Source organism: Phlebotomus argentipes, unplaced genomic scaffold (assembly GCF_947086385.1).
Source record: "Phlebotomus argentipes unplaced genomic scaffold, Phlebotomus argentipes genome assembly contig_5, whole genome shotgun sequence".
Taxonomy (NCBI): domain Eukaryota; kingdom Metazoa; phylum Arthropoda; class Insecta; order Diptera; family Psychodidae; genus Phlebotomus; species Phlebotomus argentipes.
The window spans coordinates 8,717,353-8,731,405 of NW_026776165.1; the positions used below are offsets into that span (position 1 = coordinate 8,717,353).

Here is a 14,053-nt window from a genome sequence, read left to right on the forward strand (position 1 = left end):
TAATTAAGGGTCGAAAAAGGAGTTTAAGCAAGAAAACAGCACTTTATAATTGTAATACATAATTAGTGGTTTTTTATTGGTCATTAGAATGTTTCCTTTTGCTTCCTGTCCTACAAGATTACAAAGCGAATAGGTAATGTTGCCATTGAACTCGTCTACAAATTGCGAAGAATGTTTTGCCAAAAATTTGTGCGAATTTATTCAACTCTCTTGCGCTCGCCGCAGAGACAAAAAACGAGCGTGTGTGATATGAATTCAATGCGAAATTTGTCCTCAAACAAATCCTCTCTTTCATGATGCTTTTAGATATGCTTCACTCATTTGAACGTTACTGTTAAATTAACATCATGTCTTTGTCGATTCCATTTCTCATATTTGATTGAAGTTATGAATGTGATTAAGTTATGCCATTAATGTTTCATGCTTTTCTTTTTTTTTCCTTTATACTCAACTTCGCATAGGATTATTTAAGATATATTCCATCATCTTTGCCTCTCTTATCATCAAGTTTATAACATCAATTATAGCGTTCGCATTAGCGCAAAAAGCCAAATGCAAGAAAGTTTCGAAAGGGAACCTTGTAAAAAAATGTCACAGGTTTTACAAAGAGTTCTTTTATCATCACACAACAATTAATAAATATATTTTTTATATCAATGTAAGTACTAATATTTCAGTGAATCTTGTTCTCATCCATCTAAAAGTGTTTTTTTTATAGTTAATATCAAATTGGAAAATGCGTGATATTTTTCTCTCTCTCTCTCTCTCTCTCTTTTTCTCACTCACAATTTAAAAGCATAAACGTGTGCTGACGACTTTTCGTTAAGAAGTGCAATTTTTGTGAAAATCCTTTAGCATTTGTCTACACGAACATCAAACTGGAAATTGACTAAACCAAAAAATCTTACTATTGTCTCACCTATTTTTCTTCTTTAGAAATATTGACAATCGTCAATTTAATATTTCCTACTTCTTAATGCAACGTTTTTTTTCTTCTTTTTTGATAAATTTCATTTTAGGTTTCTTCAGTACAAAAAATCGCCACAATGTCAATCAATTTCTCCTCACGCTAGAAGATTTTATGCCATATAAACTTTTCATGTTTGCCTTTGACTCAATTCACTGATTTTCTTAATACATCTTTTACTTCTTACCTATTTTTCATCATCTTTTTTTTTATCTGATTAGCAATATGTGTCTTCATTTCACCCAAATTCATCTTTTGTGTTAGACAACGACTGTTACTTTGATAACCATACAAATCATTTAGTTTTCATCTTTCTATATGTATTATTATTAGGTTTATTACATATGTGGTTACATTATCGCTAGAGAGATTTCCTTTCCTTTTTTGCTTTCTTTCTTCTTCCTTGATGGAGGGACACAGAAGGGATAGTTCAAATGGATTGACAATGTCAAAGAGAAATCATAACAATTTTCGATTAGCCAATGTTAACAGAAAATATCTTTGGTCCATCGAATTCATCTTCATTTCTTTGTGAAATTTACTTGGAGGGCAAATTGGGATGAAAAGCTCTTGTTTAGCGCTCTCAATGGCGTCAGAGTCATGCAGGAAACTGATCGTGTTCAAAGGACATCGCCTTGAGTCATCAAACTATGATGTTGTTTGAATCTCATGCGAGAAAGTTACTTTCTTTAGACGAAGAAATAAGTGTGAAATGCATTGAAAAAACGGTGCGTCAAAAGCATAAAATCTAAAAGGAAATAACAATAATCGCGAAACTTCGTAAAGGAGAGAAAATGTGCTTAAAAGGACAGTCAAATATAAATAAAGGATTGCTTCTGACTAATTTTTTCACACCACTTCGAGAGCCAAAACAGAGCTGAGAGAGTTAGAATTGTCATTCTGCTGGTTAATTGTTTCTGTTTCTAAACACCACATCAAATGTTATTGATTAGTTCCATTAGCTAAATTGTGAATAAATATATAATTATGTTTCTGGCTAAGTTATAGAGTGAATTTTATCAAATAATCATTTTGCAAAATTAATAAACTAACTTGGCAAAAAAAAGAGCTGCTTATTTCGTAATATCACAATCAGTAGCAACAAATTATTTTCAGTATCTTTTTCTTCACTTCCTTCCGCTCTTCACGTCGCTTTTCTAACCAGGGGGTAAATAAAGACATTCAATACATATAAAATATATATATACTACTTTAAAAAAAAATCCAGTTTTACAGCTAAAATAAATTCTACAGAGTTGTTCCTAATCGCCTCTCAGGTTTTTCTTCTTTGTATGATTATAAGCCTAAATTAAATGAATTGCGGAAAATAAATAAACATTTTGTATGGATTTTTAACGCAAAGAATTTATGTCTACCCAACTATTTTCTCCTTTAAACATTATTGTTCCATTTATAGGCACAAACAATGATATCTTTCCGTCATTTTTCCCCCTTTTTTGTCACTCCAGTGATCTGTTTTTTTTTCCTCTTCAACTGATTCATCATCTCACGAAAATCAATGGAAAATAATATCTTTTGAGTTTCATCTTCAGAGACTGTAGAAAAAAGATATACTTTTCCTTTACACACACACACACACCGAAGTGTGTTGTTGTAAAGCAAAAAGCAAACTTGTGAAGCAAAGGGAGAACTGGAAACTCTTTTTCATCTCTTCTCTTAACATGGCCAGAATGTAAACCCTCCAGACGAGTGTTTGAGATTTGCTCTGTTTTCCAAGGTTTTTTTTCTTACATTCATCTCTTCGGGGCGGGAAATATAGTTGTTGAAGTAAAAGAAGGAACATTTTGTCCTCTGCTGTTGACTTCCTTCGTCAGCGCTTCGCGTGTCGTCAAACATTTTTTTTTCTTTTTGTTTCTTCAATCCATATGCAATCTTCCAGCGTGGGCTGACTGTCATACGAAATCCATTTCTGAGCGATTCTTGTACATTCGCCTCTCCATTGAGCGCTCAAACCACTTCTTCAGCTCCGACACAATGAACACAGACGACGTGAGCGAGACGAGGAACAGCAGATCCATGGCCGTGAGTGCCTCCGTCTGGAACACCATCTGCAGTGGCGGGAAGTAGATCACGAGCAGCTGCCCGAGCAGCGAAAAGCCCACCGCGAGCAGGAACATCTTGTTGCTGAACAGCCCAATCTGGAATACACTCTTCGTCTGCGAGCGGCAACTCAGCGCATTGAACATGTCGAACAGCACGAAGCACGTGAATGTCATCGTCGTGTCACGCTTCGTCTTGCCACCCGAGCCGTCCGCCATCTCGCGCTGGAACACCCACAGCGTGCCCAGGATGATGATGCTGGCCGACAGTAACACATTCACAATCACCGAGCGCGTGATCATAGGCTGGCGCACGTTGCGCGGCTTCTGCTTCAGCACATCCTGATCCACCGGCTCCACGCCCAGCGACTGCGCCGGCGGCCCATCCATAATGATGTTGATCCAGAGAATTTGCATAGCGTTCAGAGGATTTGCGATGCCCATGAGCGTGGCCAGAGCGATGAGAGACAGTGCGGCGATGCTCGTGCTCAGCTGGAATCGCACGAAATTGCGAATGTTGTAGAAGATTGCCTTGCCCTCCTCAATTGCAGCACTGCACAAAGCAGAAAAAAAGATAGAATAATATGTAAATGTAAAGTAGAATTGCATTGATTTTCATTTAATAAGAAAAAAACCATTCTAATGAAAACTCACATGATGGTGTGGAAATCATCATCAACGAGTATCATGTCAGCCGCTTCCTTGCACACATCCGTGCCATTTTTGCCCATGGCAATGCCAATGTCCGCCCTCTTGAGTGCCACGCCGTCGTTCACGCCGTCGCCAGTCATGCCCACAATGTTGCCTGTCTGCTGCAGCGCCTTCACGATGGCCAACTTGTGCTTCGGCGTCACTCTGTAGAACACACTCACGTTGTTGATAATCTTCTCCAACTGAATATCACTCAGCTGATCCATTTCTTGACCCGAAATCGCCTGCTGATGCACCACATCCAGTCCAATGAGTGACGCTACAAGACAAGAGGAATTCACATGAAATAAAAACAAGTCACATTTTTCACAGTTTGTCTATCAATTCAATGCATGATTCGAGCGAGTTTGAGGCAAATTCAGTGAATTTCGAAGCAATTTCAAGTCTCAAACATCAATTTGTTTCTCATGAAAAATGGGAATTTTGACCTTTAATGATTTTCAAGGCATCCATCGAAATATTTTGGCAAAAATGTACACAAATCACCCTTGACGAGAATGTTAGAGCAACTTGATGGACGGGAAATTGAGTCTTCTTGTCGTTTACATAAGATTAACCCTCCTTCCACATTTTTTTTTTCTTCCTGCTCCTATAAAAAGCCCTAACATTTCCACTGCCTGTCAACAGTTGATGTTTTGCCTCTTCCAAGTGGAGAATTAAGTCTCTCTCTCACACCCTTAACGAGCTTAAAGATGAATTTCATGGTGAGTATTAGAATTATTTCTTTCATTTTTTCAGTGACTGGACAGAAATAATCCGCTTAAATCCTCTCTCTTTCCAGCTGACTTGTGCACTCTTCGTCCTCACGCTCGCCTCCAGCCTCGCGTCGCACGTGGAGTACATTGACCCACTGCCCGCGCATCGCACAGTGCACGTCGTGAAGACATTGCAGGCGCCCATCGTGCAGTCCGTCCACCATCACGTGAAGGAAGTACCCGTGCCAGTGCCTGTGCCCGTCGAGACGCCCGTTGCCGTTCCCGTCGTGCCCGTGGCACCTGTCGTTCCCGTGGAGCCAGTGGTCGAGGAGTACGACCCCTTCCTCGCCCTGCTGGACTCCGTGAAGGCCAAGCTGTTCGGCAAGCACTTGCTGCGAAAGCGCTCAGTGGACTTCAACAAGAAAATCGCACTGTTGCACAGAAAATACGACCATTTGTCCCATCTCAAGCATGACTGAGGAAATCTCCGAGATCCCAATGTGATTAAATTTTCCCAATTTTTGCCAATCAATTAAGAAATTACTATTAAAAGACAATTTTTCAACACTACTTCTCAATCACTTGAGCTATCTTTTTAGCGGGCAACGCTTGTGATTTTGACAATAACTTCAAACATGAAGATTTTTGAACTTCAATTGCACAAAAAATAATCAAAAATCAATCAAATTAATGTATTTTTTTTAACAAAAGATAGGTCTTGACTAGATTAACTGGATTAACTTCAAAATAATAACGTATAGCAACACAACATTTCTCAATCAACATATTGATTTCTTATCTCGCAACCTATTCAACTCCTTCAATGGCCGTTCAACTCATCGTGACGCACAAACTGTGATAATGCAATAAATCGCAAAGCTCATCGTTTTACTTACCGACGGCAATTGCTGTCTCCTGAGAATCGCCCGTGACCATCTTCACACGCACGCCGCTCCTCATGAGTATCTCAATCGACTCCCGCACGAGTGGTCGCGGCGGATCTGTCAGCCCGACAATGCCCATGAACACGAGGTCCTGGAAGCTTCTGCCCTTGGCCAAGGCCAGCACGCGCAGCCCCTTGCGGCCCACCTCATAGGCCTCCGTCATGAACTCCGCCTCGTTCTTCTTCGTCAGCGGCACCACTTGGCCGCCAAACATGTACTTGGTGCACTGCGGCAGCAGGATCTCCAGGGCGCCCTTCACGAAGAAGATCTCCTCCTTCGCATTGCCATACTTCGGGTACAGCTTCACCGCCATCATCTTCTGCTCAGAGCTGAATGGATACTCCTGCACGCGCACATACTTCTCCGCCGCGGCATACAGGCCGCCCTTCATGGCCACAGCCAGGAGAGCACCCTCCGTCGGCTGTCCGAGCAGCGTTTCACCCTGGATCACAGCATTATTGCACACTGCGCCCACTTCCAGCAAGTTCATGATGCTCTGCTTCGCCTGCTCGTGACTGTTGCAATCGCGAATGTGAATCTCACCGCAGTCATTGTAGCCGGCGCCCGTGACGTCCGCCATGTAGCCATCCGACGTGATGATCACCGTCACGGTCATTTCATTCTTCGTGATGGTGCCCGTCTTGTCCGAGCAGATGACATTCACACACCCCAGAGTCTCCACCGTGGGCAACTTCTTCACGATGCAGCTCCTCTTCGCCATTCGCATCACGCCCAGTGCCAGTGTCACCGTGACAACAATGGGCAGACCCTCGGGAATTGCCGCCACGGCCAAGCTCACGCTGATGTTAAACATCTCCGTGAGCGCCTTGCCCTGCAGCCAACCGAGTAGCATAATCACACCGATGATGCAGAAAGAGTAGAAGCTCAGCTGCGCCCCGAGGATATCCATTGACTTCTGCAGTGGCGTCTTGGGCGCCTCCTCGGCCTGCATCATCTTGAACACCTCGCCGAACTCACTCTTCTCACCCGTGCTCACCACCACACCCTTGCCGCTGCCACAGCGCACAAGGGTGCCCATGAAGGCGATGTTCTTCATCGTCGTGTGATCCTTGTTGTGCATCCCATGATGGAACATCACGTCGGCGGTCTTCTTGGCCGGCTCTGTTTCGCCCGTGAAGCTCGACTCGTCGATGGACAAATCAATCGCCTCATAGATGCGCACATCGGCTGGAACACGATCGCCCACATTGAGATAGACAATGTCGCCGGGCACAAGCTCACGCGCCAAGAAGGTCTCAACACGCCCCTCACGCAGGCTACAAAATCACAAAGGAAAAACACAACATATTAATCTACACAAGACTGCAAGAAAGGAGCAAATTAATGGACGGAGCAAACGAATGAGCGGGGCTTTTTAGAGAACTTTATATTACTGGAAAGGCAAAGAAACCCAAGAAATGTTAACAGAATAGAATAAAGATCTTATTTGAATTCTTTGATCAAAAGAGTAACAATAAAAGACTTATAACAAGTTCTTCAGGGAAATTCTAAGGAGAAAATTATCTTGGCATCTAAAGTGTTTCGCCGAATTGATTTTTAATTTAAATTTATACACCACATCTTATGCTTCGCAGAATCTTGCTTTTAAAACACTCTTCTCTAATGTATATGGCAGAATTATTTCTACACAAAATTCAATTAAACACCAAGAAATGCTTATCTTAAGCACGCCAATGTTCTTCAGTGTCTTGAAAAGTTCACAAAGAGTAACTCAATTTAATGTCATACTGTACAAGTACACTATATACAATCTTATAATATTATCTTCTCAAGACTGAATTCAACTTTACAAATTCAATCATACGCGAGGAATAATATTCCATGAAAATTTTCTGTCAACGTTGGCAAGAGAGAATTTCATTTATGCAAAATTCAATTAATTCCCTCCCAACGTAGAGTTCGGTATGAAGTAAATGAGGTGGAAAAAGGATACTTTGGCTAAATTAAATTGATTTTTTTTTTGACTGAATATTTGACAGAGATAAAATCCACAATAATTTTGCACATCAGCAAATACAGCGGATATTACTAATGGAAAATTCATTGCCACATCCAAGGAGGAGATATTATGATTACTGACTAACAATCAAATTTCACTAGAATATTTCAGAATAAAAAAATGTGTTTTAACGACTAAATGAAAGTACTTCACTATTATCAGCTTTACTCCAAATTACTCATCAAATTACAAATGGTTTTCAAAATGTCTTCGGTTATTTTCATAGTCTTTGTTATCGCGAAAAAAAACTATTCTTCCACTTTAACAAAATCGAGCATTTGTACTAAATGATATGCACGATTATAGAAGCTTATCGTGAAGAAAACAATAAAATAAAAGACGTTTTCTTTACCAATTTCTCAGAATATTGCACTAGATTGAATTTCTAATGGTTTTCTAAACGGTAATAAAATTAAATATACATACATATATATATAATAGCAATTTTAAGCTGATTTTTATAAGCATATCAATTACGAATTATTAATTATTAATCAAATCGTTTAACTTCTTGAAACTTTTATAGTTTATTTCTGATTATTCTAATGAAATGGTTCAAATTAGGACAGAAAAAATCAATTCTCAGAGTCCGAAATGCAAACATTGTGAAGAACGTGATTGGTCAACCCAATAAGAGTGATTTCATTCACATTATCTCCCCCTTTTGGAGTGCTGCATGGCCATATCAAATCACTCACCAATGGCATTCGGGCGGGACTAGTTTTTTCAATTCCTCCAAGCTCTTCTCCGATCTATATTCCTGGATGAAAGCCACAGTGACCACAATGATGATTGCTATTGTAATACTGACTGCGTCATCGAATTGCTTCATGCAAATGCTGACGAGGGCGGAACCTGCAAGTGACAAGTGAATCAGTCAGACGAAATCAGAGCGCAGAAGACGGCTTTTCGCACCCAAAAGCAGAAGAATGAGCGGGTTCTTGAACTGCTGAATGTACTTCTTCCACGTTGGATCATCCTCGGGCGCGTGCAGCTCATTGAAGCCCACTATTTTTGCACGATATGTCGCCTCTGACCAGCGCAGGCCACTCCGCAGGTCCACGTGCAGACGACCGGCCACTTCGCTGGCGGACAGAATGGACGATTCGACCGTGGACAGGAGCATCTCCGGGCCGAGAGCAGTGTTCACGTCAGCCTGCAATTGGAGAGAGAAGGAGAGAGCGAACGTTGCATTAATTGCCCTGGCATTGACATTTTGTCAGTCTCAGTAATTGAATTAACACAGCAGTGTTGATAAGCAAACCACATTCGCCACTGTTAACGCTTTTACTCAATATATCGATTCCCATCAATAAGTGAGAGATGGACAATAAAACACGCGGAGGTAAAAAAATTAGGGTAATACTATGTGTGTTAAATATTAAATTTGATCGACACCAATTAGTCGAAATAAAACAATAGAATAGACACAAAAATTACTCTATTTTGCTCAGTAAAAACCATGAGAAAAAATATAGTTTTTAGCCAGATTAAATGCAATTTTCTTTTCCAATTCTAAATATAACAATTTTTCCAAAACTTTGAATTGAATAAAAGAATTGTAATGAATTATAAATTTGAAAGAAAAGGCAGAAAGAAAGCCATAAAAAGACACATTAGACAAGAATTCATGTCACTTAACTCTGCTGACATTCAAATATTTGCCCAAAACGGTCAATAAACTCTGATTTCTTTCACAACTTCCGCGCCATCCATTCACTCGTCTCCACATCGCTCCTCATAAATAACTTATCAGGCTGCAGACATGCGAGAAAAGCAAGTGGAAAAGAGCCCATTTTCATTCCATATCATGTTAAAAATTTAAGCACCCACTAATTCCCCACTCAACTATCAACAACATTTGAATTACCGCCACAATTGTGCGCACTGAAGAAGGCAAAGGGAAAAAAAACCACCTTATCAGTGTGATTATAAATTTTCCCAATGACACGATACACGTATTAATAGTCAGTCAGATTAATTACAATCAGCACAGTGTGACATGAATAATATTAGCAACCATGCAGAAACTTAATCTTATCTCTCTCTCTTTCTCGCTCTCGCTCTGTTCCTCGAAGGAAAAAAAGCAATCCCGCAAATTGCCAAACAGTTTTTGAGGTGAAGAAATTGAAGGTTTGTTCACGTGAGAAGAGATTTTCATTCATTTTTCAACCACATTTTACGCTCCACTGTCAAGGTGGAGGAGTTTGTCGATGTGGAAATTCAATAATTCACGCTTTTTCATCGACATTGATTGAATTTTGTCGGCGGCAATTCATTCTCCACCGGATGATTTACATTAAAAGCCACAATTCAATTTATCTGCATATCGCAAAAACACCACTGGAAAATCCCTCAGGGAAAATCATCTTGCTCCATTCGTAATTACACTTCTTAAACCTCTTAATTCGCACAAAGGAAATTCTCAGAGCGATTTCGAAGTCGCATCAATTCCACATACTTGAAAATGATGATAAATTGATTTTAATTGGCAAATTGAGTGCTATTTCTTGACTATTTGAACGTAATATTAATCGGCATCTTTCACAAATTTCTAATAATTCTTCAGCGAAATCTCAATACATTCGAAAAAGCAAAAAAATATATATATATGTATGCAAAGATTCCCAATAATGAGACATCAGAGTCAATTATGTGATAGAAACAGGCATTTTAAAGTAAAAAGTATAAAAATGGGCACAAATTTACCTAGAACTTATACTTCAGTAGGGTTGTTTGTAAAGCATTATTGATCTCATAAATAAAGTATTTGTCTGTTTAATTGATTAAATTCCTACTCTCCAGACGAAACTATGGCTACAAATTCGATTTTCTACCCCCATTTTGCACTCTCTGTGTTTATTTTCCACCATAAAACAACCAATAGGACTTTATGATAGTGGAAGAAATCCCCCGAGTTGTGCAAAATGCACGGCGAAGAAATATCCCGGAGGGAAAATATCCAGAAAAGGAACTGAGAAAAAGTGTCTGGCGGAAAGCAACGCTGTTGCTTTTTGCTCTTTTGGGCGGGAGAGAGGGTGGAAAGTGGGTTTTTCCCACCCCCACGGATCGATCGGCGCCCCACTAATTGACTCATAGTGACTCTTGGGGGCGCTTCGGAACGACGCTGTCTAAACTCGCACGGCGTTTCGCGCACGAAAGAGCACAGAAGTGTGTGTGTGCGTGAGATAATTTTTCTCAATCCAGCGTGGGAATTGCATCAGAACCTGGCGAGGGTGGTAAAAGGGCGAAAAGCAGAATTTTCTCACCGCAATCGATTCCTGTCTGTTGCTGCCGCTGCCCCCAAAACACACTTCGCTGTCCTGCTTCACGTCTTGCGGTACTTTCTCATACTTGGAGTAATCGTTGGGGCTTTTGCTCTTTTTCATCTTGCGTCCACGATCACGGAGAACGCGTGGAACTGTCTGGTGCAGAGACACCGCGCGATATCACTCCATTTTCCACCACTTTTCACGGCTTTTCCAGCGCAACACACTTCTGCACCAACAGCGCCGCTCTGCGACCACAAACGAACACGTCATTTTATAGCAAGTGTTGCCAGAGTGCGGGGATGTCAAACACAGCGACTGTGAGGTTATGTTGGACGCAGAATGTAAACAAATAGTATCTTGAGGGTGGAAAAAGGCGAAAATCCTGATTTATTCACATTATGGACGCGGAGGAAGTGTTGAAAATAATGAACAGATGTGAGGAGAATGTAAGAAACGTGATTTTGGCAAAAATTACCAGACACTCAATGAGATATCAATTTGATTTTGCAGAGCACGAATGGAAAACTCTTCTGTCCCTTTGTCAATTGCAATTACAATGGTGATAAGCACTTCCTGCAGCGCAAACACCTAAAGCAGCACCTCCTGAAGGTGCACACGGCGAAGAACTACAAGTGTGATCAGTGCCGGAAAGCATTCTCCACGCAGAACTTCCTCATGGCGCACGTGAGGCAGTGCGGCAAGGAATTCAAGTGTTCCGAGTGCGAATGGGTCTTCAAGTCCCGCGAGGCACTCCTCACGCATGCCCGGCGAAGGGGGCACCGGTTTGAAGAGGTGACAGATGTTAAACTTCCCGAGAAAGTAAAACTCATGCCCAAGGAATCCCCACAAAAAGCTGATCAGTGTGTTCAGACAACATCATCTAATCCCACCAGTCCGGCTGCAAAGCGTAAATTCACCCAAACCACGCAGACGAGCGCAAAGAGAGCCAGGAGTGACAGAAGCCCGCCGGACAGCCCCAAATTGACTGACAACTCATCGCAAACGCCAGAATTATCCGCCTCAATGATGGACTTCTTCGACGACAGTCTCAGCATCTTTCCCGGCCACTTTGACGGCAGTCAGTGCAGCACGGAGACACAAACGGATAGGAGATTGCCATACTCACAGTCCAGTCGCACTTCCGGAGCGGATCCGCTACTCTGTCACATGTACACGCAGACGTGTGATGAAATCCTGTCGGAATTGGGTCTCTCTGATGTCCAGACGCAAACTACGTGGCCGCCGTCCGAGTTCCAGGATTTTCTCGTGTCCACGGAGACGCAGACGAGCTTCACGCAGTGCTTGGAGGAGGAAATTGCTTCGTTCACCACGCAACACACGCAAACATGATTCACGGAGCGCTTAATCGGACTGATAACAGTCGCACGAAACACTGATAAGGCCTCACACGACACGTGCTAACACAACTTCAAAGTCTGTATGAATGATGTATAGTAAATTATTCACTGAAATGATATCCAATTATTTATTTATGAATTGCCTGTTATAAAACTTTTATAGACAAATTCGCCTAACTTCAGTGTGTGAGAATATTTGCGATGCGTGATTTATTACATACGGTAGAAATGTTCGCGATCTAAAAGGAATATTCTACATTTATTACATAATATAATTATTGAATAGAAAGGCTGCGAAATAAGAAAAATGTGAAATTTTCATTCTCTTTTCTGTGCTGTGTGAAAATACGTTGATTTTTATAAATAGCAATGAATGTTAAAGAAAGAATATTCTAAAATCGATCTTATCTTCTTGTATATGGTGAATTTTCTCGTGTAGAAATTGAGCAAATTACTCACAGCTTGTGACGTGCCGTTTATAAGCATTCTCGACACGTCAAACTGCGACCACACTAGAATTTTCTGGAAGTGAGCATTTTGTTTCTGTCGCAGATTTTTCACGGAAAATCCCCCAAATCGATTGGAAAAGCGCGCTCCGCGGCGGGTGACAAGAATAGTGCAGAATGGTGAAGGAAACCACGTATTACGACATCCTGGGCGTGCGTCCGGACGCCTCGGCGGACGACCTGAAGAAGGCATATCGCAAGCTGGCGCTGAAGTACCATCCGGACAAGAATCCCAACGAGGGTGAGAAGTTCAAGCAGATCAGCCAGGCGTACGAGGTGCTGTCGGACGCGGAGAAGCGAAGCATCTACGATGAGGGCGGCGAGGCGGCCATCAAGAAGGGCGGCGCCGGCGGCGGAGGCTTCACCAGTCCCATGGACTTGTTTGACATGTTCTTCGGCGGGGGCTTCGGTGGCGGGCGGCGGCGGGAGCGTCGCGGCAAGGATCTAGTGCACCAGTTGAGCGTGACACTGGAGGAGCTGTACATGGGCGCTGTGCGCAAGTTGGCGCTGCAGAAGAGCGTGATTTGTGATAAGTGCGAGGGCCGCGGCGGCAAGAAGGGCGCCGTGGAGAAGTGCATGACGTGCAGAGGCACTGGCGTGGAGACAAAGATCCAGCAAGTGGGTCCGGGCATTGTGCAGCACTTCGAGCACATGTGTCGCAGCTGTCACGGCCAGGGTGAGCTGATAGCGGCCAAGGATCGCTGCAAAACCTGCAATGGCAAGAAGACCGTGCGCGAGCGCAAGATCCTCGAGGTGCACGTGGAGAAGGGCATGCGCGACAGCCAGAAGATCGTATTCACGGGCGAGGGTGACCAGGAACCTGACCTGCAGCCGGGTGACATCGTGATTGTGCTTGACGAGAAAGAGCATCCGGTGTTCAAGCGCTCCAAGGACGATCTCATCATGACGATGCCGCTCCAGCTCGTGGAGGCGCTGTGCGGCTTCCAGAAGGTCATCAAGACACTGGACGAGCGCGACCTGGTCGTCACGTCGCTGCCTGGTGAGGTGGTGAAGCACGAGGCGCTGAAGTGCGTCCTGGGCGAGGGAATGCCACAGTACAAGAACCCTTTTGAGAAGGGTCGTCTCATCATACAGTTTGTGGTGGTGTTCCCGGACTCTGTGCCGCGCGAATCCATCCAGACGCTGGAGATGAGCCTGCCCGGCCGGCCACAAGTCACCATCCCGATTGACGCCGAGGAGTGCACACTGTCCGAGCTGGAGCCCGACCACGGGCGCGGCCAGCGGCACGACGAGGACGAGGAATACTATTTCCACGGGCCGCGTGTCCAGCAGTGCGCCACTAGCTAAGCGCGCGGCGCGCCGACCTTTGGCCGGATTAGGGGACATGATACTGTTGAATGAAATCTATGAAATTGTGACTCAGAACAGCGATAATGCGTAAAATAAAATTATTCCATGCGCCACAATCAAGTCCTTTTCTCATAGTCACGAATCAAGATTGCGATGACAGACATTTTTGGATGATAAAATGACTATTTTGCAGACACTTTTTGCTATTT

General features: G+C 42.8%; 3 protein-coding genes across 5 annotated transcripts; 2 read left to right on the top strand and 1 right to left on the bottom strand.

The window, feature by feature from the left end:
* Positions 1–42: 42 nt before the first annotated feature.
* LOC132256189 (calcium-transporting ATPase type 2C member 1) lies at positions 43–11,834 on the bottom strand. Of its 3 annotated transcripts, XM_059752439.1 has the most exons (7): positions 11,796–11,810; positions 10,667–10,914; positions 8,313–8,553; positions 8,096–8,252; positions 5,330–6,654; positions 3,682–3,997; positions 43–3,580 (listed from the first exon to the last, which is right to left on the bottom strand). In XM_059752439.1, exons 2-7 carry the CDS (start codon positions 10,784–10,786, stop codon positions 2,881–2,883), a joined length of 2,859 nt encoding a protein of 952 aa, XP_059608422.1. In that variant the 5' UTR covers positions 10,787–10,914; positions 11,796–11,810; the 3' UTR covers positions 43–2,880. The 3 variants fall into 3 exon arrangements, with proteins under 3 accessions (XP_059608422.1, XP_059608423.1, XP_059608421.1); XM_059752440.1 differs by lacking the exon at positions 10,667–10,914 and having other exon boundaries at positions 11,796–11,834; XM_059752438.1 differs by lacking the exon at positions 11,796–11,810 and having other exon boundaries at positions 10,667–11,041.
* Positions 11,095–12,019, top strand: LOC132255949 (ATM interactor). Its single transcript, XM_059752123.1, has 2 exons — positions 11,095–11,115; positions 11,180–12,019. The coding sequence occupies exons 1-2, from the start codon at positions 11,095–11,097 to the stop codon at positions 12,017–12,019; spliced, it is 861 nt and encodes a 286-aa protein (XP_059608106.1).
* LOC132256193 (dnaJ homolog subfamily A member 1) lies at positions 12,000–13,960 on the top strand. Its single transcript, XM_059752446.1, has 2 exons — positions 12,000–12,103; positions 12,580–13,960. Exon 2 carries the CDS (start codon positions 12,651–12,653, stop codon positions 13,839–13,841), a length of 1,191 nt encoding a protein of 396 aa, XP_059608429.1. The 5' UTR covers positions 12,000–12,103; positions 12,580–12,650; the 3' UTR covers positions 13,842–13,960.
* Positions 13,961–14,053: the final 93 nt, after the last annotated feature.

What these genes read in the sequence shown, in the direction of transcription:
- LOC132256189 (XM_059752439.1), bottom strand. Translation starts at nt 10,786, where the DNA reads ATGAAAAAGAGCAAAAGCCCCAACGATTACTCCAAGTATGAGAAAGTA. An exon ending in ACAGACAGGAATCGATTGCG is followed by an intron (nt 8,554 to 10,666) that starts GTGAGAAAATTC and finishes CTCCAATTGCAG; the next exon opens with GCTGACGTGAACACTGCTCT. An exon ending in GATGATTTCCACACCATCAT is followed by an intron (nt 3,581 to 3,681) that starts GTGAGTTTTCAT and finishes TGCTTTGTGCAG; the next exon opens with TGCTGCAATTGAGGAGGGCA.
- LOC132256193 (XM_059752446.1), top strand. Translation starts at nt 12,651, where the DNA reads ATGGTGAAGGAAACCACGTATTACGACATCCTGGGCGTGCGTCCGGAC.
- LOC132255949 (XM_059752123.1), top strand. Translation starts at nt 11,095, where the DNA reads ATGAACAGATGTGAGGAGAAT. An exon ending in TGAACAGATGTGAGGAGAAT is followed by an intron (nt 11,116 to 11,179) that starts GTAAGAAACGTG and finishes TTGATTTTGCAG; the next exon opens with AGCACGAATGGAAAACTCTT.